Here is a 23989-nt window from a genome sequence, read left to right as displayed (position 1 = left end):
CCAGCACCGTTCTGGGGCGGTGCTTTGCGAAAGGTCAATTGTGTCTGTAGAGACGCCCGACCAAGCCAGAGGTAACACGGGGGTTCGAACCGGTGATCCTCATGTTAGTAGGCAACGGAATAGACCGCTACACTACCTGGACACCCCTGAATAGTGCAATTTAAATCAAAAAATGCAATTTGCCTTACATCATAACAGATAAAATAACCTGACTGCTGGGATAGGCTCCAGCGTCCCTGCGACCCTGAGAGCAGGGTAAGCAGTTTGGATGATGGATGGAGGGATGGATGGAGGGATGGATGGATGGATGGATGGATGGATGGATGGATGGATGGATGGATGGATGGATGGATGGATGGAGGGATGGATGGAGGGATGGATGGATGGATGGAGGGATGGATGATGGATGGATGGATGGATGATGGATGGATGGAGGGATGGCTGGATTGATGGATGGATGATGGATGGATGGATGGATGGATATACATAGAATTTTCAGGGGCGCTCCAGCGGCTCACCTGGTAGAGCGTACCAAAAGGCTGAGTCCTTAGCGCAGCGGCCTGGGTTCGAATCCGGCCCGGGTCCTTTGCTGCAGGTCATCCCTTCTCTCTCTCCTGCCTAAAAAAGGCCTTGTGGCCAAAATGCCAACATTACAACAATGCACGCTTAGAAGAATGATCCCGACAAAAAACTTGTTTTCACTCGCCTCTCAGGGCTTCCTTCAAGAGGTCTTGCTAAGCATGAAATTCTTCTACGTTTACTTTTTCATTTCTTGAATCTTTTCTTACCTTTTGATAGCAGAGAGCACAGTAATTTGGATGTAAGTTCAAAGATTTAGAAATTTTAAAAGAATTTGTCGGCAGACAACTGTCATGTCCAGATGCAACGCTTTCTGGGCTTCAGTGGTGTGAGGGCGTCCGGTGTGTGAGGGAATGAAGGTCTTCACATGTGGGTTGATCATCGATACGCATTTCATCCGGTGCTGAATAACAAGTCCTGTCTTGTTGTGATTTTTCATGTCTGGTCCAGTATGGAAGAACTCCCCTTCACCTGGCGGCCAGCAACGGCAGTCTCGAAGTCGTCCGCCATCTCTGCCTGGCGGGAGCCAACATCGACGTCATCACTAATGTAAGTCCAACAAAGCTTCCTCCTCTTCCTCCTCCTCCTCCTCACCGTTGTGTTTTGTCGACAACGGTAAATCACAAAGTGGGATTTGAGGTAAGGACCAAGTCAGGGTGTAAAGACTGACGCTTGTCTGAAACCAATCAATCAATCAATCGATAAATCAATCAATCAGTCAATCAAGTTGCATTTTTATACAGCGCCTTTCTAGCTGCAACAGCCACTCAAAGCACTTTACAATTAACTCCCTCACACACACACACACACACACACACACACACACACACACACACACCGATGTCATGTCAACTATGTATTATTATTATTAAAGGTACAATTCAGTTTTTCTTTTTTCCTCTATTTAAGAGTCCTCTAGTTCAGCTTTGATCAGCCAGCTTTTTTTTTCTTCTGATTTTTCCCTTTTTCTCCCAATTTAGTGGCCAATCGATCCCTATTCTAGTTCAAACTCCCACCCTCGTACTGCATGCGTTCGCCAACTGCACCTCTCCGGCCGGCAGTCTCCAAGGAGTCGCCTCCCCACTTCCGTGACGAGGCGACTCCAGGCCGAACCACTGCTTTTTCCCACACACACAGAGACGAACACAGGCCGACTCCGCCCCCCTCCCGAAGACAATGCTGCCAATTATTGCTGCTTCATCGAGTCCGGCCATAGTCGGATCTGGCGCGAACCCCGGACCCCAGTGGGCAACTGCATCGACACCGAGCCGATGCTTAGACCGCTACACCACCGCGGACCATCAGCCATCTTTTTTTCTGATCCGCATGATGTCATGACACTTATTTACATACAGCCAATCAGATCAAATCCTCAGAATATGAAACCCTGCCCACCTTGCATATACTTGTCAATCAAAGTTCAGCTCATGAATATTAATGAACTGGACCACTCCCTCACAATTATAGGTAAAGGTATAAATAATACATTATTAGTCATTTACAGATAAAACATTGTCCCTGAATGTTTTATTACACCATGTTCAAGGTTCTCAGACATGAAAAGTTAAATCAGACTACTGATTTATGTCCGACTTTAAAAACCAACAACACAACACAACTCAACACAACACAATACAATACAACACAACACACGTCCATGTTTCCTGTTCAGTATTACAAATAGAGTCACATTCTAATTATCTTTTTATACATTGCTTTTTTTGTGAGAATTTTTTCTCCCCAATTGTACTTGGCCACCCCACTCTTCCGAGCCGTCCCGGTCTCTGCTCCACCCCCCCCCCCCTCTGCTGATCCGGGAGGGCTGCAGACTACCACATGTCTCCTCCCATACATGTGGAGTCACCAGCCGCTTCTTTTCACCTGACAGTGAGGAGTTTCACCAGGGGGCGTAACGCGTGGGAGGATCACGCTATTCCCCCCAGTTCCCCCTCCCCGCCGAACAGGCGCCCCGACTGACCAGAGGAGGCGCTAGTGCAGCGACTAAGACATACCCACATCCGGCTTCCCACCTGCAGACACGGCCAATTGTGTCTGTAGGGACGCCCGACCAAGCCGGAGGTAACACGGGGATTCGAACCGGCGATCCCCATGTTGGTAGGCCACGGAACAGACCGCTACGCTACCCGGACGCCCCTGAATATATTTCTTTTTGAAAAAGCCCAGTATCTTACATTCATTGGGAAACTGAAGCATTTTTTAATGCACCCACGTGTTTCAGACACAAGATATTCATCAAAACGTGCTTGTGGTCATTTCATTATTCACACTGTGCACACGTAGCCGTTGCTGAACGGCTCTGCTCCTCCAGTGGAGCAGGACGGAAATAGCTGAATGTGTCACCATCCTCCCATTGCAGAGTGGGTTCATCTCACTGAGAGGTGTTGACATGCTCCAGCTCAGTGGCAAGGATGAGAAACACGCAGGGTTCAAGCTTCAATTTGTGCCCCCCCCCCCATCATATTCCAATAAAGGCTTATTTGTGCGCTGAGGTTGTTAATTTTCTGCGTGGGTGTGGAGGAGATAGCCAGCATACAGTTCCTGCACATATGTTAAATGAAAGTAGAAAGGCTGATGGCTGCTGTTTGACGGAGAGGGAACATAGTCTGCAGACCTCTGCTGCAGCATGTGCAGAGTGTGCAAAATACGACGGACACCTTCATAAAGCCTGATTGGCACCCCATTTAATATATTTTCATTTTCACTGGGTTTAAAGGAGTAGTGCGGATGTTTTTGAGGTCTATCCCAATGTTATACTCACCTCACGTGGTAATGCATAGTAGGCTTCCTTTTCACCATCATCCATCGGTTTCTCCATACTGGACATGCAGCTGCAGCTTGTCGTCTGCACTTCAATGCAGTTAATGGATGACAAATCCACAATCCTGCTCTGGTGTAAAAATAACGCTCCATGGTTAAAACCAAAAGTAACATTATGCTACAACAGTCAGCCATCCATCCATCCGTCCATTAGCTGAACCACTTATCCTGCTCTCAGGGTTGCGGGGATGCTGGAGCCTATCCCAGCAGTCATTGGGCGGCAGGCTGGGAGACACCCTGGACAGGCCGCCAGGTCATCACAGGGCCGACACACACACACACACACACACACTCTTACCTAGGGACACTTTAGTACGGCTGATTCACCTGACCTACATGTCTTTGAGTCACCTGACCTACATGTCTTTGGACTGTGGGATTTGGTCGACAACAGTCAGCCATAGTGAATTCAGGTAGTCATTTTAAAGATGTACTGTTTTTAAAATCTGTTGCAGATCTTTTCTACAAGCGATGTAGCAAGAGTAATACCACCACCACAGCATGGCAAAGCACATGCCAAGAGGAAATCTACACTTAAAAAAGGACTGGAAAATGAAAATATACTGTGTGTGTGTGTACATATATATATATCTACAAACCTATATCTATCTATCTATCTATCTATATATATATATACGTGTGTGTGTGTGTGTGTGTGTGTATAGATAGATAGATAGATAGATAGATAGATAGATAGATAGATAGATAGATAGATAGATAAGGGCTATTGAGTGATTAAAATTTTAAAGAAATTAATTGCACAATTTGCTGTGATTAATTGCAATTAACCGCTTTTTTTTCTAAGACTGAAGCTGGCAATGATGGATATTTAAATTTAAAATCACGGAATTAAAGTAGAATCAGCACAAAGGAAGTATATTTTAATTGAAATTGAAATACTGTCGTTTAATAGCACCGTTTTAACTTTGAACTCAGATTGTCTTGTGTGAACCACAGGTTTCCAGTAAAGCCATCAGGGCCATCAACACCGACTGTCAGCCTGAAAGGCATGTTTCTTCTGTGCACTAACAGAGGGCATACCAAAGCCCAGGCCTTTATGTTGAAGTGCCAGCTGACTTTAAAAACCCTCAAGGCCATTAAAATGAGATACCAGCTTCGAAGGCCGTAGTGTCTTGTATCAACTCATATAAATGATAATTAACAAGAAAACTGTGTTTCATGTTCAGGCACCAGTTGAATTTAAAGTGTTGTGACTTCACAATGTTCATTACATATTTATTATGTGTTCATAATGTCGCATCACAGAACCCATATGCGCCCCGATGGCACAGCATGGTAGAATATCTGATATTGTGCACGGGGGGGTGAGGGCTGGGAACACATGAAGTCTGCTGCTGTGAGGAAGAGGAGGAGAAGTCTACGTACTGCAGCGAGGAGCAGAGTAGGAGACACACAGCTCTGCCTCTGCATTATGAGTGACGAGTTGGAGGCACAGAAACACCTCAGTTCTATGACTCGGCGCCATGCACACCCGAATCCCCTGATACGCCTGTGAAAAGCCTCGCACAGCCGCCACAGGGCGCAAACAAAACGCAGCTGCGTTAATTGTGTTAATTTTTTAATGCATTGAATATTTCAATTTAATCACAAAAATTAACGTATTAGGGGCACCCTGGCGTCTCTCCTGGTAGAGCGTGTACCACATAAGGTCCTGACTGCAGCGACCTGGGTTCGAATCCGGCCCAGGCCCTTTGCTGCATGTCATCCCCTCTCTCTCCCCTGCCTTTCCTGTCTCTCTCTCGACTATCGCTATCTAATAAAGGCGGAAAATACCACACACACAAAAAAAAAACCTTAAAAAAATGTAATATGTGTATATAGTCTCCCTCTCACCCTTTGTCGGGTGGTGTGTGTCTTCCTCAAGCCCGGGTCCTCTACCAGAGGCCTGTGAGCTTGAGGGTTCTCCGTGGTATCTTAGCTGTTCCTAGTACGGCACTCTTCTGGACAGAGGCCTCAGATGTTGTTCCTGGAATCTGCTGGAGCCACTCTCCCAGTTTGGAGGTCACAGCCTCTAGTGCTCCTATCACCACTGGGACTACTGTGGATTTCACCTTCCACATCTGTTCTAGTTCTTCCTTCAGCCCTTGGTATTTCTTTAGCGTCTCATGCTCTTTCTTCCTGATGGTGCTGTTACTCAGGATCGCTACATCGGTCACGACTGCTGTCTTCTGGTCCTTGTGGACCACCACAGTGTCTGGCTGGTGAGCCAGCACCTGCTCTCAGTCTGGAACTTGGAAGTCCCACAGGATCTTAGCTCTGCCATTCTCAGCCACCTTTGGCGGTGTCTCCATTAGGACTTGGGGACTTCCAGTCTGTATTCAGTACAGATGTTGCTGTACATTGTCCCAGCCACTTGGTGTTATGCCTTTCAGTGTACACCTCCCCAGCTAGCATCTTACACCCTGCTACTAAGTGCTGGACTGCCTCAGGGGTGTCTTTGCACAGCCTGCATCTTGGGTCTTGTCTGGTGTGGTAGACCCCTGCCTCAGCCGATCTGGTGCGGAGTGCCTGTCCTTGTGCTGCTGTGATCAGAGCCTCTGTGATGTCCTTCAGTCCAGCCTTTTCTCGCCACTGGCAGGATTTCTCTATCAGCCACGTCTTCTGCCTGTCGATGGTACAGCCCATGGAGGAGCTTTGTCTTCCATGACACCTCCTCTTCTTCTTCCTCCCTACCGTGTGTCTTCTAATGTACTCACTCAGCAGTTCGTCCTCGGGGGCCCTCCTTCTGATTTAATTAAGTAAGAGTTTATCTATATAGCACCTTTTTAAAACAAAGTTAAGACGTGCTGCACAAGATACAGCTGCAGAAAAATAGAAATACACATACCGCTATGGACAGAAAAGTTAAAAAAAAAATATGAACTGAACTGATTCAACTGTCTGGGGTTTCATTACATGGAATATTGAGCATGCATCAAGGCACACAACCGGCTGCTTCCCCTGCTATCACCTCTCCCCTCCCCCCTGACTCCCCACTGGCAGTGACGGTCTGTGAAGAGGATGTGTCAGCTCTTCCAGACAGAAGATCAGGAAGGCACCAGGCTCAGATGGGGTGTCACCCTCCTGTCTAAAAGTCTGCACAGACCAGCTGGCCCCCATCTTCACACAGATCTTCAACGGATCCCTGGAGCTGTGTGAAGTCCCCTCCTGCTTCAAATGGTCCACTATCATCCCGGTCCCCAAGAAACCCTCCATCATTGTGTTGAACAACTATAGGCCCATCGCTCTGACGTCTGTGGTCAAGAAGTCCTTCGGGAGACTGGTGCTGATCCACCCGAAGGACATCACAGGTACCTTGCTGGACTCCCTGCAGTTTGCCTACTGGGCAAACGGGTCAGTAGATGATGCGGTCAACATGGGACTGTACCACATCCTGCAACACCTCGACTGCCCGGGGACGTACGCAAGGATCCTGTTCATGGATTCAGCTCGGCGTTGCCTCGGTTACCTCATCACTCACGTGGTTGATATGACTGAAGACTATTTTTTACTTTATATGGACAGCAGAGATTGTTCCCATGGATTCCATTTGATCCAGTTATCTGTTGTTCCAAAGTAAAACCGCTTTCAAGGCTGTTCCCACTGATCATGCCTCTCTGGATTCCCCTCACCGCCACCCCACCCCTCTCTCTTTTCTGCTTGTTAATATTGTATGGAAGCTGAGAGTCTATGCATGTTTAAGCAGCGATTGTGATGTATAATTCATTTTTCCCCGGGCCTAGTCACTGGTTGTCAGGCAGCCGAGGATGAATTAACCTCAGTCTCCACATTCCTACTGGCTGACAGTTTAGGCGTGTGGATGACACCTCTTTAATAGCAGGTCAGTGTCTTGCTCAACGACATGTGGTAGATGGAAAAACATGGGCTGCTGCAGGAATGTAGCCTGCAGGTGGCTTTTGAGGGGACAATCTATTAAAGCATGATGCTTTGTGCAAACATTTGCAACCGAATCGCATCGCAAATTGCAGGTTAAAGTGGCTGGACTGGGGGAAAAGTAAAAAACAGCTGCTTCAGCCGTCCAGTCACTTAACATTATTTTTTACACTTCTTCAACCTGTCGGTTTCAATCTGGTGGTGTCTGAAATGTCGGCTGCAGTTTCAGTATGGTTTCTAAGAGACCCTGTAAAAAGACCGTCCTGCTAACTTTGCTCTACCGAGCATATAAACAAAGCTGGCGGTCGGTTTGGGTGCGCACGATTGTTCGGGCAAGAAACTAAATGTATTTGAAGCTGGGGTTGTAAAGCTTGGGATTGGTATAAACTAAAATCAGCTGCTCATCCATTGCTTGTTCCATCCTGTTCAGAGCTAGAAACCAAATAAACCAAATAAAAGGATTATTGTCTTGTTGTCAGTCGCTGCCAAGTGTTTGCAGCGTTTCGGCTGCAAATGTCTGCACACAGGGTAAGGCAGTAGTGGTAAGTTAATATGCAGTCAAGCTAAAACATTTACCCAATCAAAACGTTTCGCCTGTCAGTCTGTGGATGTGCAGCCTGCTAGACGGACTCTGATATGAAAGCGACCAAGTCTGACATGAAATGACAGATCAGACTAGCTTATTATTAAGAGACTTCAGGTGTGTTTAACCGCCGTGGTTTTCATGATATAAGGTGAACGGCTGCTCTGCTGATTGACTTTCATTAATAAAACACCGGTAAGAAAACACAGCTCAGCCAAGGGAAATGTGTTCCTGTAGCTGCTGAGATGATGTCCAGCGGTGACTGTGATTAATCCCTCCCCTGTGAATGTGTTTTCATAGCAGAGTTTTACCATAGGAGACTATGGCAGTTGCGCGAGGTGAATTAAGGTGAATTATTTTTGGTTCATCCGGAGTTCCTGCAGTTCTCCTGTGCTGAGATCAGCGGTGAATGGCTTGAATACTGAAATACGATTGACTTCTCATTAATGTTCAAGACTCACACCTGAATACATAATGTTTTGGTTTTGACACTATCTCGCCCGATCTGACTCAGCCGTAGACGTGAGTCCCACATGGTGCGCAGCTGACTCAGAGCGGGCAGCGACACAGCAGCGGCGTTGGCCGAGCGAGCTAGAGCGTGAATGGAGAGAGGGAGCGGCGATAGCGAGAATAAAGAGAATAAAGAGAATAAAATGAAGAATAAAAGAGCCACTCATATCTATGGCTCTGTCAGCGACGGGCGTTGGTAAACATCTGATCACAAAGAGCCACGCATATCTATAGCTCTGACCACGACTCCTAGAGGATAAATACCGAGTCTCATCAGCAGCCAGTCAGACTAGCTTGGTCTAGTCAGACTAGCTTGGTCTAGTCAGAAAGGCACGAGCTGAGGAAGCCTCTTGGATGAGAGGCCAAACGTCTTCACGGATATATACCAAGTCCAGTTGCACCTGATTCAACTCCTTTGGAGAACCATGACGACCTGGATGAATGAGAACATTCACAGACAGCAACAATAAATGTTTTTCGGAGGTTTTTAATCACCGCCACCACGAGAGGCTCTACAGCACAGTCATGACTGTGCACAAAAACTGTTAGGCTGATAAGTCCAGTAGTTTGTGAGATTAGCTGAGGACAGACACACACACACACACACACACACACACAACCATGGGCGTCTAGCGAATCCCCGTGTTGCCTCCGGCTTGGTCGGGCGACCCTACAGACACAACTGGCCGTGTCTGTGGGTGGGAAACCAGATGTGGGTATGTGTCCTGGTCACTACACTAGCGCCTCCTCTGGTCAGTCGGGGCGCCTGTTCGGCGGGGAGGGGGAACTGGGGGGAATAGCGTGATCCTCCCACGCGCTACGTCCCCCTGGTGAAACTCCTCACTGTCAGGTGAAAAGAAGCGGCTGGTGACTCCACATGTATGGGAGGAGACATGTGGTAGTCTGCAGCCCTCCCCGGATCAGCAGAGGGGGTGGAGCAGAGACCGGGACGGCTCGGAAAGGTGGGGTAATTTGGCCGGATACAACACACACACACACACACACACGACCAAACGCATCATCCCCTCCAAGTGGATGAAAATCCAGAAGTGCTCACAGCAGCTTTACAAATAATACTGTGTTGGCATGGGGAAGAGGAAATGGAGAGGACCGCTTTCTGTTTTTGGTGGATGAGTGGAAGAGAGAGTGTGTGTGTGTGTGTGTGTGTGTGTGTGTGTGTGTGTGTGTGTGTGTGTGTGTGTGTGTGTGTGTGTGTGTGTGTGTGTGTCTACACTGTAACACTTTGGATTTTTTTACTCACCAAGGACAAGGATTGCAAGCCTTTCCCGTCGTGTGTGTCGGTCTTGGTGTCTCACCTCCTCCCTCTGACTCCTCCGCCCTGCCGGCTGCAGGTTGTATTAATGAGCGAGGCGGTGTCCGAGCTATTTTGTGATTTCATTAAGATAGCCCAGAATATAATAAAGTTTTCATGTGATGATAAAGGGCTAAGTGCAGAGCATATTATGCAGGGCCATGGGGGACCACAGAGAATTCATTCATGATGAAGACTGATGAAGACTGCAGCTTTATATTTAAAATGACTCTATTGGCAGATGCTTTTAGCCAGAGTGACTTACAAGAGAGGCAGCAATTAACAGATAAGAGCGTCACGTGACCTGCTGGCATCATAGAGAACTACATAGTAACCATATCATAGTAGTATTCTATGAAGTAGTAGTGGTAATACATTTGCTAAAGAGTAGTATTAGTAGTTGTAACTTTGCATATTGGTACATTTGCGGCAGTAGTGCATGTCATGTTGGGTCACTAGTGCAGAGTTGGTGGTTCATGTACTGCATACTATTTGTTAGGCAACATATGTTAGTCGGCATACTTTTCAGACATACTACCCCAAGGCTTTTGGCAGCTTAACTCGACTAATGTTAGCTTATCACCGACACGAAGCTGATGACGGGAAGACTGGTTCCACCTTTTCTGTGGTGTGTCTGTGTTTTATTAGAGCAAACATTCAGTAATAGAAGCTAGATTAAGAGGAGGAGAGGTGATGATCAGCCACAGCATGAAGATATGGGAAAGAGTAATAGAAGCTAGGTTAAGAGGAGAGAAAGAGTAATAGAAGCTAGGTTAAGAGGAGGAGAGGTGATGATCAGCCACAGCATGAAGATATGGGAAAGAGTAATAGAAGCTAGGTTAAGAGGAGGAGAGGTGATGATCAGCAGCAGCAGTATGGTTTCATGCCATTAAAGAGCACCACAGATGTGATGTTTGCTTTGAGAATGTTGATGGAGAAGTATAGAGAAGGTCAGAAAGAGTTGCATTGTGTCTTTGTGGATTTAGAGAAAGCTTATGACAGAGTGCCGAGAGAGGAGGTGTGGTGTTGTATGAGGAAGTCAGGAGTAGCAGAGAAGTATGTAGGAGTGGTGCAGGATATGTATGAGGGAATTGTGACAGTGGTGAGGTGTGTGGTTGGAGTGACAGATGGGTTCAAGGTGGAGGTGGGATTACATCAAGGATCGGCTCTGAGCCCTTTCTTGTTGCAATGGTGATGGACAGGTTGATGGACAAAATCAGGCAGGAGTCTCCATGGACTATGATGTTTGCAGATGACATTGTGATGTGTAGTGAGAGTAGGGTGCAGGTGGAGGAGAGCCTGGAGAGGTGGAGGTATGCACTGGAGAGAAGAGGAATGAGAGTCAGTAGGAGCAAGACGGAATACCTATGTGTGAATGAGAGGGAGGACAGTGGAGTGGTCAGGATGCAAGGAGTGGAGGTGACGAAGGTGGATGAGTTTAAATACTTGGGGTCAACTGTCCAAAGTAACGGGGAGTGCAGAAGAGAGGTGAAGAAGAGGGTGCAGGCAGGGTGGAGTGGGTGGAGAAGAGTGTCAGGAGTGATGTGTGACAGAAGGGTACCAGCAAGAGTTAAAGGGAAGGTTTACAAGATGGTAGTGAGACCAGCTATGTTGTATGGTTTGGAGACAGTGGCACTGATGAAAAGACAGGAGGTGGAGCTGGAGGTGGCAGAGATGAAGATGATAAGATTTTCACTGGGAGTGATGAAGAAGGACAGGATTAGGAAGGAGTATATTAGAGGGACAGCTCAGGTTGGACAGTTTGGAGACAAACCAAGAGAGGCAAGATAGAGATGGTTTGGACATGTGTGGAGGAGAGATGCTGGGTATACTGGGAGAAGGATGCTGAATATGGAGCTGCCAGGGAAGAGGAGAAGAGGAAGGCCAAAGAGGAGGTTTATGGAGGTGGTGAGGGAGGACATGCAGGTGGCTGGTGTGACAGAGGAAGATGCAGAGGACAGGAAGGGATGGAAACGGATGATCTGCTGTGGCGCCCCCTAACGGGAGCAGCTGAGAGTAGTAGCAGAAGACTTGTAGTTAAAATGTTGAAGCTGCTTCATGTGAGGACATGTTGGTGTGTGATTAAGGTTCGTGTGTCTAAAGTTCTGTGATGTTTTCATATAGTTACGTGAAGCTGGTATCCGTAACCGTAGCAAATCTCTCTCATTTCTTCCTGAGAAGCAGTTTGACCCGCAGCTGAAACTGGCTTGTCTTCCAAAGCAACCAAAAACCACCTTGCAGTCACAAAACCTTTTTCTGTGGGGATGCTGAGAAGAGATGACCTGACCTACCTCCTTGTCCTTCATCTTTCTTGTCATCCCTCTTTTATCCAAAAAAAAAACCAAACCATTGGTTTCTTTTCAAGGAGTGAAGCCACTGCTCGCTCTGTGGTTTCCAGAGTGTGTGTAGTCTGACTCTAACCTGAAGTTTCTCCCCCCCCCGAATAGCACTGTGGCTCTGTCAGATTAACCATCCTAGTAAGACTTCCTTTTTTAATTTTACCCCCAAATTCTCAGCTACGTTTGCTGGCGGCTCCAGCTGGAAGGACCTTAACAGACGGCGGTTTATGGTTTCATGTCCATATCAGAGGCCGACATGGTGCTTTCAGCTGTCAGTTTCTGAACATGACAGTAACCAGGTCCCTTAAACACGTGGGTTGCTTGTTGGTTTTGATTGAGTCCGATTCGGCCACGTTGATTCGCAATTGTTCTGCAGTTGGCTTATATTTAGAAGTGGGGACAGACTGATTTAAGAGGCAGTGAAGTTTCATTTTTAAGACAAGTCAATATGAGTCTTCCCGTTCCAACACTTGGCCCTCAACATGTGCCAGGGTGTGGACCCACTGCTGTGCCGAAGCAAATGCAGTTCGTCATTTGTCCATTTTATTCCAGGCTTTCTCAGGCATATGTTTGTTTTCTATCTTTTCCCTGTGACAGGATGGGAAGACAGCCGAAGACTTGGCTTCCAGTGAACACCATGAACACATTGTGATGCTGCTGGGCAAGCTCAAGAAGGTAGACACAAGCGTACATACACACTTCTAAACACATATCTATACATCTACATCTATATATATATCTATCTATATCTATCTATCTATCTATCTATCTATATATATATATATAGAGAGAGAGAGAGAGAGAGATATAGAGAGAGAGATATATAGAGAGAGATATATAGAGATATATAGAGATATATAGAGATATCTTCTTGTTTCAGCTGCTCCCATTAGGGGTCGCCCTGGCACATCATCTATCTGCTGAGCAGCCAAAAGAAAGACGAAAGTTTCTATTCTTTGCTGACCTCTGCATCTTCCCTTATTTGTCTTTATTGTCATTTCTCAGCACTCACATGGGCTGAAGTGAAATTTGTCCTCCCCATTTAACCCTTCCTGTACACCAGGAGCAGTGGGCGGGGCTCAGAGAGCGGGCTGATGGGCCAAGTACAACTGGGGAGAAAAAGTGGGGAGAAAAGAAGTTAAAAAGCAGGCAGCGCCGCAAACTGCAGCTGGCAACCGGAAGCGGAAATGAATGTGTAATAATATAATGGACATGTTCTGCTGCAGCGCCATCTGCGGCTGGTGTATTTAGGCCGTTACTGGGCTTTTTGCAGCACAAGCATCCCTGATTGATTCGTTGGGCTTCAACATGTCCTCTTCCCGTGAGCACACAGTGGCTTTCTTTGCATATTCAGCCCTTCAGTGGGCTTCAGAGTAAAACCCAGCACGCAGCTGTCTTTATCTTTTCACTGCAACTCGGCGTTGAGAATTAGGGAATTGTTACTTTAAAAAGAAACAGTGAAAGAGTGGCAGTAAAACTGTATTCCACTATGATGGTTTAATTTTGCAATTAAGCCGAGGTTCACATGCGTGCTGAATCGTGGGGGGCATCCAGACGGATCAGGACCAGCCAGGTTCCGTTATACCAGTAATGTTTAACCGTCCCGGATCTTCTTCTGTGGTGTGTTTGATTTACTCAGGACAACCATAAGCTGAGTTACATCCAGCAGCTGCGGCCCACCCAGATGGTCCAGCCCAGGATCAAACTGAAGCTGTTTGGTCACTCGGGGGCCGGGAAGAGCACCCTGCTGGAGTCCCTCAAGTGTGGCATCCTCAGGAGTTTCTTCAGGAGGAAGAGAACACGGATGACCAACACGGCGCGGCACCCGAACTCCCCCGTCAACTCCAAACCCAGCGGTAGGCACCTCCCTTCCCCTGGCACTGCAGTGGTAAAACCTATAAACCCACTGAGGCCTCGTAGTCTTGACTTGCCACTTTAACACTGGAACAACCAACGCCGTCATTTTAACCGTTTTAGATTTTTAAAGTTTAATAACTTTGTGGGGGGGGGGAGATACAGACCTGCCACTCCCTGAAGAGTAAAATGACATATATTTGCATTAAAATGAGATTTCGATCAATTGCATAAAAAAAAGTTATGATAAGATCTACCTAAAACGACCATGAGCGGTCAAAACGTTTGCGCGTGATGGTGTGCGTCATGTCAGTATTTATGACGTGTGGTGGTCGCGTCATTTCCTTCGTGAAGTTCGTTGCTCTGTCCTAGAAACACACTAGCGTTCTCCAGTGCAGACAAATAGTCTAAACTTGGTTTGTGATTAAGTCCGACATGTCTGGTTACAGAAGCCGTTACAGACGCACCATGACTACCACCGAGCGTTGTGGTATTTACAGGCGTTGGACAGCGGCCATTATAAATCGTTCGAAAAATAGTATTAAAGTTGTTAAAATGTTAATTTTGGTGTCAGTTAGTTTCATAACAGACACACTAGCATATGCAATGCATTAATATCTCAACTAGTTGTTTATCTTGACACAATATAGAGTTTAAATACTGGCGGTCATTTTGACCGCCCATGGTCGTTTTAGGTAAGAGTGAATTCCCAGGCGTTCTAGTGTTAAAAGTGTTTTCGACTGATTTTCTTTAAAAAATTGTCCATGAAATGGACGGCACCAAGAAGGGGTGTAAGAAAAATATCGATACACTGGAGTATCGCGATATTATCTTTTGTGATACTGTATCGATTCTCAAAACCACTATATGGATTTTTAATTGTTTATGTGTGAAGGTTTGTGACAAACATTTTGTGATGTGTGTAACCCCACGACCGCTAGACAACAGTGTTGTCATCTATCTTCAGCCATTTGACTCTTCCACTCCAACCCAACAATGTAAACTGAGACAGGAAGTAGCATAAGCACAAAGAACACAGGCCTATGAGACCACAATATATCATCTTTCTTACAGTATCACAATATATCATGATGTATTGAATCAGAACCCCTGTATCCTGATACGTAACATATCGCCAGATTCTCACCAGTACACAACCCTAGCACCAAGATAACTGTACCACCTACTTTGTAATTACCTCCTGCCTCCAGGATTCAGTTGCTGGTAAACCATCTACTTAAATAAGGGCTAGACCCAGGAGTACTTTTATAGACTCAGGACCTGCTGTCTCACACACCTAACGTGGACAGGGGGAGATCCTAGTACTCAAACCCCATGTAGGACCCTGGAGCAGTCTTGCTATCACACCAGCCTTGAATTCCAGTTTCCGTACATGAAACTGAGGATAGATGGAGTCAGTAGGCCTGTCAAAGGAAGCTCATTTTCTCTGGTGAGGGAAGAAATAAAGCTTTCTGTCAGGCTCTCCTGATGATGTTCAGTGTCTCAAAGCCCTGATGGAGACAGACTTATATCATTATCTCACAAGCAATCAAAAAGAAATATGATAATTTCTATGCACATATTCCAATTAAAACAACAACAAAAAATCACAAAAAAGCAATTAACTCCATGATAATGCAGAGATGAAATCACATCTTGTTTCACTGCTGCAATTTCTAAGACTTCATTTCCTAAAAGAGAGCTTTTTAGTAACTGCGCTATGTCTATATATAGTAGAAGTGTTCCCTGTTCTCCGAGACCGCTCTTGAATGAGAGTAATCAGCTTTCTAACAAGCTCTTCTCTTCATCTGTCTACTTGAAACAATGCACAACCCAACGCGCTGCACTCTCTTTCTGGGCTTCATTCTATTTGTTCAAACTGCGTTTTCACTTTTACCCATTCACATGCTGGAAACTACCTCTCTAGAAGTTACCTCTCTAGAAACTACCTCTCTAGAAACTGCCTCTCTGGAAACTACCTCTCTAGAAGTTACCTCTCTAGAAACTACCTCTCTAGAAACTGCTCTCTCTAGAAACTACTCTCTCTGGAAACTGCCTCTCTAGAAACTACCTCTCTGGAAGTTACCTCTCTAGAAACTACCTCTCTGGAAACTACCTCTCTGGAAGTTACCTCTCTAGAAACTGCCTCTCTAGAAACTGCCTCTCTAGAAACTACGTCTCTGGAAACTGCCTCTCTGGAAGTTACCTCTCTAGAAACTACTCTCTCTAGAAACTGCCTCTCTAGAAAACTACCTCTCTGGAAACTGCCTCTCTAGAAACTACCTCTCTGGAAACTACCTCTCTGGAAGTTACCTCTCTAGAAACTGCCTCTTTAGAAACTGCCTCTCTAGAAACTACCTCTCTGGAAGTTACCTCTCTAGAAACTACCTCTCTGGAAACTACCTCTCTGGAAGTTACCTCTCTAGAAACCAGAGGTGGAAAAACCCGGTCCAGAAAGTAAAAACCCTAACCGTGTCTTTACTCCATCCATGTATTAAACCAGCTAATTTGGGAAACTAGTCAGTGCAATCTGATGGTTTAGTACATGGGTGGAGTAAAGACACAGTTAGGGTTTTTACTTTCTGGACCGGGTTTTTCCACCTCTGCTAGAAACTACCTCTCTAGAAGTTACCTCTCTAGAAACTGCCTCTCTAGAAACTACCTCCCTGGAAGATGCCTCTCTAGAAACTACCTCTCTGGAAGCTAACTTTCTGTCTACCATTTTCTACCTGCTCTGCATTTCTTGTTTCTTTCTTTGCCTTTTTTGTTTTGTTTTGTTTTGTTTTGTTTGTGACACTGTTTCACGAGGGCCATGTACCCTCATTACCCTGAACTGTACTGCATTGAGGGTCACTCAGAGGAGTGCTGAATGCATCATCCCAGATGCTCTCTCTATCTCTCTCTCTCTCTCTCTCTCTCTCTCTCTCTCTCTCTCTTGCTCTCTCCCTCCCCTCCCCTCCCCTCCCTTGCTGCTCTATGTCTCACATAAACACATAACCACAAACACACACACACATTCTGTTGTGTTTTCTTTAACCACTCAGTTTTCTGGTGCTCGGAGCCATTACCTCCCAGACAGAGGTCCTGCCCGCTCAGATAATAATGGCCACTTACACAAGCCGTATAGAGTTACCCATCCCATTTGTGGCGCTATTTGGGTATCTGTAGTCATTCCTGACGTTGCGGTGGGCTCCAGAGTGTTTTCCCCTCTCTTGAACTTCTGGCTAGAACCTCTATTAACCCTTACTGACCTCAGGCTGTGTCTGCACCAGTAGGTTACATGGGGAGATTACATAGATGCACAGGAAGAGGTGGGGCAAAGAGGAAACAAATGACGGGAAATCCGACCCCCGTGTAATCCCATCCAGACCATATATGTACTTAAAGCTGCCAATATGAAATCCAACCATTGCTTTTGTCCTTTTCACAACCTGTCCAGAGGTGGTATTGGTTGGTATTGTGATGATGATGATAATAATAATGATGGTAAGGGGCGTCCGGGTACCATAGCGGTCTTTTCTGTTGCCTACCAACACGGGGATCGCCGGTTTGAATCCCCGTGTTATCTCCGGCTTGGTTGGGCGTCCCTACAGACACAACTGGCTGTGTCTCTGGGAGCCGGATGTGGGTGTGTGTCCTGGTTACTGCACTAGCACCTCCTCTGGTCAGTCGGGGCACCTGTTGGGGGGGGGGGGGGCGTGATCCTCCCACGCGCTACGTCCCCCTGGTGAAACTCCTCACTGTCAGGTGAAAAGAAGCGGCTGGTGACTCCACATGTATGGGAGGAGGCATGTGGTAGTCTGCAGCCCTCCCCGGATCAGCAGAGGGGGTGGAGGAGAGACCGGGACGGCTCGGAAGAGTGGGGTGATTGGCCAAGTACAATTGGGGAGAAAAAGGGGGGAAAAATCCCCCAAATAAATGATGGTAAAAATAAATAGTTGCAAGGAGGTCTTATTACTAAGTACAAAGTGCTACATGCAGAATTTTACAGCAAAAGAAATTACAATGCAGAGCAATCACTCCTCATGCTCACACACACACACACACACACACACACACACACACGCACACACACACGCACACACACACGCACGCACACACACACACACACGCACACACACACACACACACACACACATACGCACACACACACGCACACACACACGTGCTTTACAATACCGTGAGATTGCGCTGCAGAACTGCTAATGAAGAACGGTCCTTCAGCGGAAGGGGGCAGGAAAGTATATTGACCGCTTCCCTTTCCAAGAATACCACATGGGTTTATTGAGTCCTGCCGGTTACGGTAGACGGGGTCGAGCAGCATTATTTATGTCAACAGACGTCTGTGCTGCCCACAGACCGTGAGACGTTACTCATCGATCACTTTGTAAAGCTGACAGGCATAAAAATGATGGTGCTATATAAGTGCCCTAATGGGCTTCTACCCTTCATTTCAGGTTGTTCATACGTCATTTGTCTGACAGGTGGTGTCTGACCGCCCCTGTTCCTCCTTCCTCTTAAACCGGCAGCCCACCCCCGAACACGTCTCACAGTGTTAATGAAGTGTACAGGTCCATAATGAATAAGTCATGTTAGCCTGAACACCGCCCCGGGTTCCCTGTTTCCCCAATATTAAAGTCTTTAAACAAGTCGCCTGACTTTATTGCCGGTTCTTAGGTCTGATGCCGGTGGAGAAGATGTGGGCATGGACTAGGGGGCAGTTCTCCATCCAATAGACTCCCACCTAATCCCTACCATGGACTAGGGGGCGGTTCTCCATCCAATAGACTCCTACCTAATCACTACCATGGACTAGGGAGCAGCTCTCCATCCCATAGACTCCTACCTAATCACTACCATGGACTAGGGAGCAGCTCTCCATCCCATAGACTCCTACCTAATCACTACCATGGACTAGGGAGCAGCTCTCCATCCCGGAGACTCCTACCTAATCACTACCATGGACTAGGGAGCAGCTCTCCATCCAATTAACTCCTACCTAATCATTACCATGGACTAGGGAGCAGCTCTCCATCCCATAGACTCCTACCTAATCACTACCATGGACTAAGGAGCAGCTCTCCATCCAATAGACTCCTACCTAATCACTACCATGGACTAGGGAGCAGCTCTCCATCCCATAGACTCCTACCTAATCACTACCATGGACTAGGGGGCAGTTGTCCATCCAATACACTCCTACCTAATCACTACCATGGACTAGGGAGCAATTCTCCATCCAATAGACTCCTACCTAATCACTACCATGGACTAGGGGGCAGTTCTCCATCCAATAGACTCCCACCTAATCACTACCATGGACTAGGGGGCAGTTCTCCATCCAATAGACTCCTACCTAATCACTACCATGGACTAGGGGGCAGTTCTCCATCCAATAGACTCCCACCTAATCACTACCATGGACTAGGGGGCAGTTCTCCATCCAATAGACTCCTACCTAATCACTACCATGGACTAGGGGGCAGTTCTCCATCCAATAGACTCCTACCTAATCACTACCATGGACTAGGGAGCAGCTCTCCATCCAATAGACTCCTACCTAATCACTACCATGGACTAGGGAGCAGCTCTCCATCCAATAGACTCCTACCTAATCACTACCATGGACTAGGGAGCAGCTCTCCATCCAATAGACTCCTACCTAATCACTACCATGGACTAGGGAGCAGCTCTCCATCCCATAGACTCCTTCCTAATTACTACCATGGACTAAGGAGCAGCTCTCGATTCCGGAGACTGCTACCTAATCACTACCATGGACTAGGGGGCAGTTCTCCATCCAATAGACTCCTACCTAATCACTACCATGGACTAAGGAGCAGCTCTCCATCCCGGAGACTCCTACCTAATCACTACCATGGACTAGGGAGCAGCTCTCCATCCCATAGACTCCTACCTAATCACTACCATGGACTAGGGGGCAGTTCTCCATCCCAGATACTCCTACCTAATCACTACCATGGACTAGGGAGCAGCTCTCCATCCTGGAGACTCCTACCTAATCACTACCATGGACTAGGGAGCAGCTCTCCATCCCGTAGACTCCTACCTAATCACTACCATGGACTAGGGGGCAGCTCTCCATCCCGGAGACTCCTACCTAATCACTACCATGGACTAGGGAGCAGCTCTCCATCCAATAGACTCCTACCTAATCACTACCATGGACTAGGGGGCAGTTCTCCATCCAATAGACTCCTACCTAATCTCTACCATGGACTAGGGAGCAGCTCTCCATCCAATAGACTCCTACCTAATCACTACCATGGACTAGGGAGCAGCTCTCCATCCCATAGACTCCTTCCTAATTACTACCATGGACTAAGGAGCAGCTCTCGATTCCGGAGACTCCTACCTAATCACTACCATGGACTAGGGGGCAGTTCTCCATCCAATAGACTCCTACCTAATCACTACCATGGACTAAGGAGCAGCTCTCCATCCCGGAGACTCCTACATAATCACTACCATGGACTAGGGAGCAGCTCTCCATCCCATAGACTCCTACCTAATCACTACCATGGACTAGGGGGCAGTTCTCCATCCCAGATACTCCTACCTAATCACTACCATGGACTAGGGAGCAGCTCTCCATCCCGGAGACTCCTACCTAATCACTACCATGGACTAGGGAGCAGCTCTCCATCCCGGAGACTCCTACCTAATCACTACCATGGACTAGGGAGCAGCTCTCCATCCCATAGACTCCTACCTAATCACTACCATGGACTAGGGGGCAGTTCTCCATCCCAGATACTCCTACCTAATCACTACCATGGACTAGGGAGCAGCTCTCCATCCCGGAGACTCCTACCTAATCACTACCATGGACTAGGGAGCAGCTCTGCATCCCGGAGACTCCTACCTAATCACTACCATGGACTAGGGAGCAGCTCTCCATCCCGTAGACTCCTACCTAATCACTACCATGGACTAGGGAGCAGCTCTGCATCCCGGAGACTCCTACCTAATCACTACCTAGGACTAGGGAGCAGCTCTCCATCCAATAGACTCCTACCTAATCACTACCATGGACTAGGGGGCAGTTCTCCATCCAATAGACTCCTACCTAATCACTACCATGGACTAGGGAGCAGCTCTCCATCCAATAGACTCCTACCTAATCACTACCATGGACTAAGGAGCAGCTCTCCATCCCATAGACTCCTTCCTAATTACTACCATGGACTAAGGAGCAGCTCTCGATTCCGGAGACTCCTACCTAATCACTACCATGGACTAGGGGGCAGTTCTCCATCCAATAGACTCCTACCTAATCACTACCATGGACTAAGGAGCAGCTCTCCATCCCGGAGACTCCTACCTAATCACTACCATGGACTAGGGAGCAGCTCTCCATCCCATAGACTCCTACCTAATCACTACCATGGACTAGGGGGCAGTTCTCCATCCCAGATACTCCTACCTAATCACTACCATGGACTAGGGAGCAGCTCTCCATCCCGGAGACTCCTACCTAATCACTACCATGGACTAGGGAGCAGCTCTCCATCCCGGAGACTCCTACCTAATCACTACCATGGACTAGGGAGCAGCTCTCCATCCCGGAGACTCCTACCTAATCACTACCATGGACTAGGGAGCAGCTCTCCATCCCGTAGACTCCTACCTAATCACTACCATGGACTAGGGAGCAGCTCTCCATCCCGGAGACTCCTACCTAATCACTACCATGGACTAGGGAGCAGCTCTCCATCCCATAGACTCCTACCTAATCACTACCATGGACTAGGGAGCAGCTCTCCATCCCGGAGACTCCTACCTAATCACTACCATGGACTAGGGAGCAGCTCTCCATCCCGGAGACTCCTACCTAATCACTACCATGGACTAGGAGCAGCTCTCCATCCCATAGACTCCTACCTAATCACTACCATGGACTAGGGAGCAGCTCTCCATCCCATAGACTCCTACCTAATCACTACCATGGACTAGGAGCAGCTCTCCATCCCGGAGACTCCTACCTAATCACTACCATGGACTAGGGAGCAGCTCTTCATCCCGTAGACTCCTACCTAATCACTACCATGGACTAGGGAGCAGCTCTCCATCCCGGAGACTCCTACCTAATCACTACCATGGACTAGGGAGCAGCTCTCCATCCCATAGACTCCTACCTAATCACTACCATGGACTAGGGAGCAGCTCTCCATCCCGGAGACTCCTACCTAATCACTACCATGGACTAGGGAGCAGCTCTCCATCCCGGAGACTCCTACCTAATCACTACCATGGACTAGGAGCAGCTCTCCATCCCATAGACTCCTACCTAATCACTACCATGGACTAGGGAGCAGCTCTCCATCCCATAGACTCCTACCTAATCACTACCATGGACTAGGGAGCAGCTCTCCATCCCATAGACTCCTACCTAATCACTACCATGGACTAGGGAGCAGCTCTCCATCCCATAGACTCCTACCTAATCACTACCATGGACTAGGGGGCAGTTCTCCATCCCGGAGACTCCTACCTAATCACTACCATGGACTAGGGAGCAGCTCTCCATCCCATAGACTCCTACCTAATCACTACCATGGACTAGGAGCAGCTCTCCATCCCATAGACTCCTACCTAATCACTACCATGGACTAGGGAGCAGCTCTCCATCCCGGAGACTCCTACCTAATCACTACCATGGACTAGGGAGCAGCTCTCCATCCCGGAGACTCCTACCTAATCACTACCATGGACTAGGGAGCAGCTCTCCATCCCATAGACTCCTACCTAATCACTACCATGGACTAGGAGCAGCTCTCCATCCCATAGACTCCTACCTAATCACTACCATGGACTAGGGAGCAGCTCTCCATCCCATAGACCCCTACCTAATCACTACCATGGACTAGGAGCAGCTCTCCATCCCATAGACTCCTACCTAATCACTACCATGGACTAGGAGCAGCTCTCCATCCCATAGACTCCTACCTAATCACTACCATGGACTAGGAGCAGCTCTCCATCCCATAGACCCCTACCTAATCACTACCATGGACTAGGGAGCAGCTCTCCATCCCATAGACTCCTACCTAATCACTACCATGGACTAGGGAGCAGCTCTCCATCCCATAGACTCCTACCTAATCACTACCATGGACTAGGGAGCAGCTCTCCATCCCGAGACTCCTACCTAATCACTACCATGGACTAGGAGCAGCTCTCCATCCCGGAGACTCCTACCTAATCACTACCATGGACTAGGGAGCAGCTCTCCATCCCGGAGACTCCTACCTAATCACTACCATGGACTAGGGAGCAGCTCTCCATCCCATAGACTCCTACCTAATCACTACCATGGACTAGGGAGCAGCTCTCCATCCCATAGACTCCTACCTAATCACTACCATGGACTAGGGAGCAGCTCTCCATCCCATAGACTCCTACCTAATCACTACCATATGAAAAACATTCACACCAAGTACTGTCTAAGTGGGCCTTACATTTCTTTACACCCCCCCCTTTTTTTCTCCCCAATTGTATGCGGCCAATTACCCCACTCCTCCGAGCTGTCCTGGTCTCTGCTCCACCTCCTCTGCTGATCCGGGGAGGGCTGCAGACTACCATACGCCTCCTCTGATACATGTGGAGTCGCCAGCCACTTCTTTTCAGCTGACAGTGAGGAGTTTCACCAGGGGGACGTAGCGCGTGGGAGGATCACGCTATTCCCCCCAAACAGGCGCCCCGACCAACCAGAGGAGGTGCTAGTGCAGTGACCAGGACACATACCCTCATCTGGCTTCCCACCGGCAGACACGGCCAATTGTGTCAGTAGGGACGCCCGACCAAGCCGGAGGCAGCACATGGATTCGAACCGGCGATCCCCGTGTTGGTAGGCAGCGGAGTAGACCGCTGTGCTACCTGGACGCCCTTTTCATTCCTTTTTGTAAGGATATAGAATGTGTTCCAGAACATCACTGTTATAAAACGGACCAGTTCCTCTGTCTTCCGGGAGCTGTTTTGTACTACATGACATCGAAATTAGAATGATTCATGTGTTTTCATTGCACACTTACACATTATTAGAATTCTTTTTTTTTC

General features: G+C 47.7%; 1 protein-coding gene across 1 annotated transcript in view; it reads left to right on the top strand.

Annotated features, from left to right (window-relative positions):
- Positions 1–23989, top strand: part of dapk1 (death-associated protein kinase 1) — a 184543-nt gene that overhangs the window by 139334 nt on the left and 21220 nt on the right. The window contains exons 18-20 of the mRNA XM_056297804.1: positions 1030–1128; positions 12653–12730; positions 13695–13911. Of these exons, the coding sequence (XP_056153779.1) occupies positions 1030–1128; positions 12653–12730; positions 13695–13911 (394 nt within the window). The remainder of the gene's footprint in view (positions 1–1029; positions 1129–12652; positions 12731–13694; positions 13912–23989) is intronic.

Source organism: Lampris incognitus, chromosome 1 (assembly GCF_029633865.1).
Source record: "Lampris incognitus isolate fLamInc1 chromosome 1, fLamInc1.hap2, whole genome shotgun sequence".
Lineage (NCBI taxonomy): Eukaryota > Metazoa > Chordata > Actinopteri > Lampriformes > Lampridae > Lampris > Lampris incognitus.
This window is presented reverse-complemented; position numbering and strand designations above follow the sequence as displayed.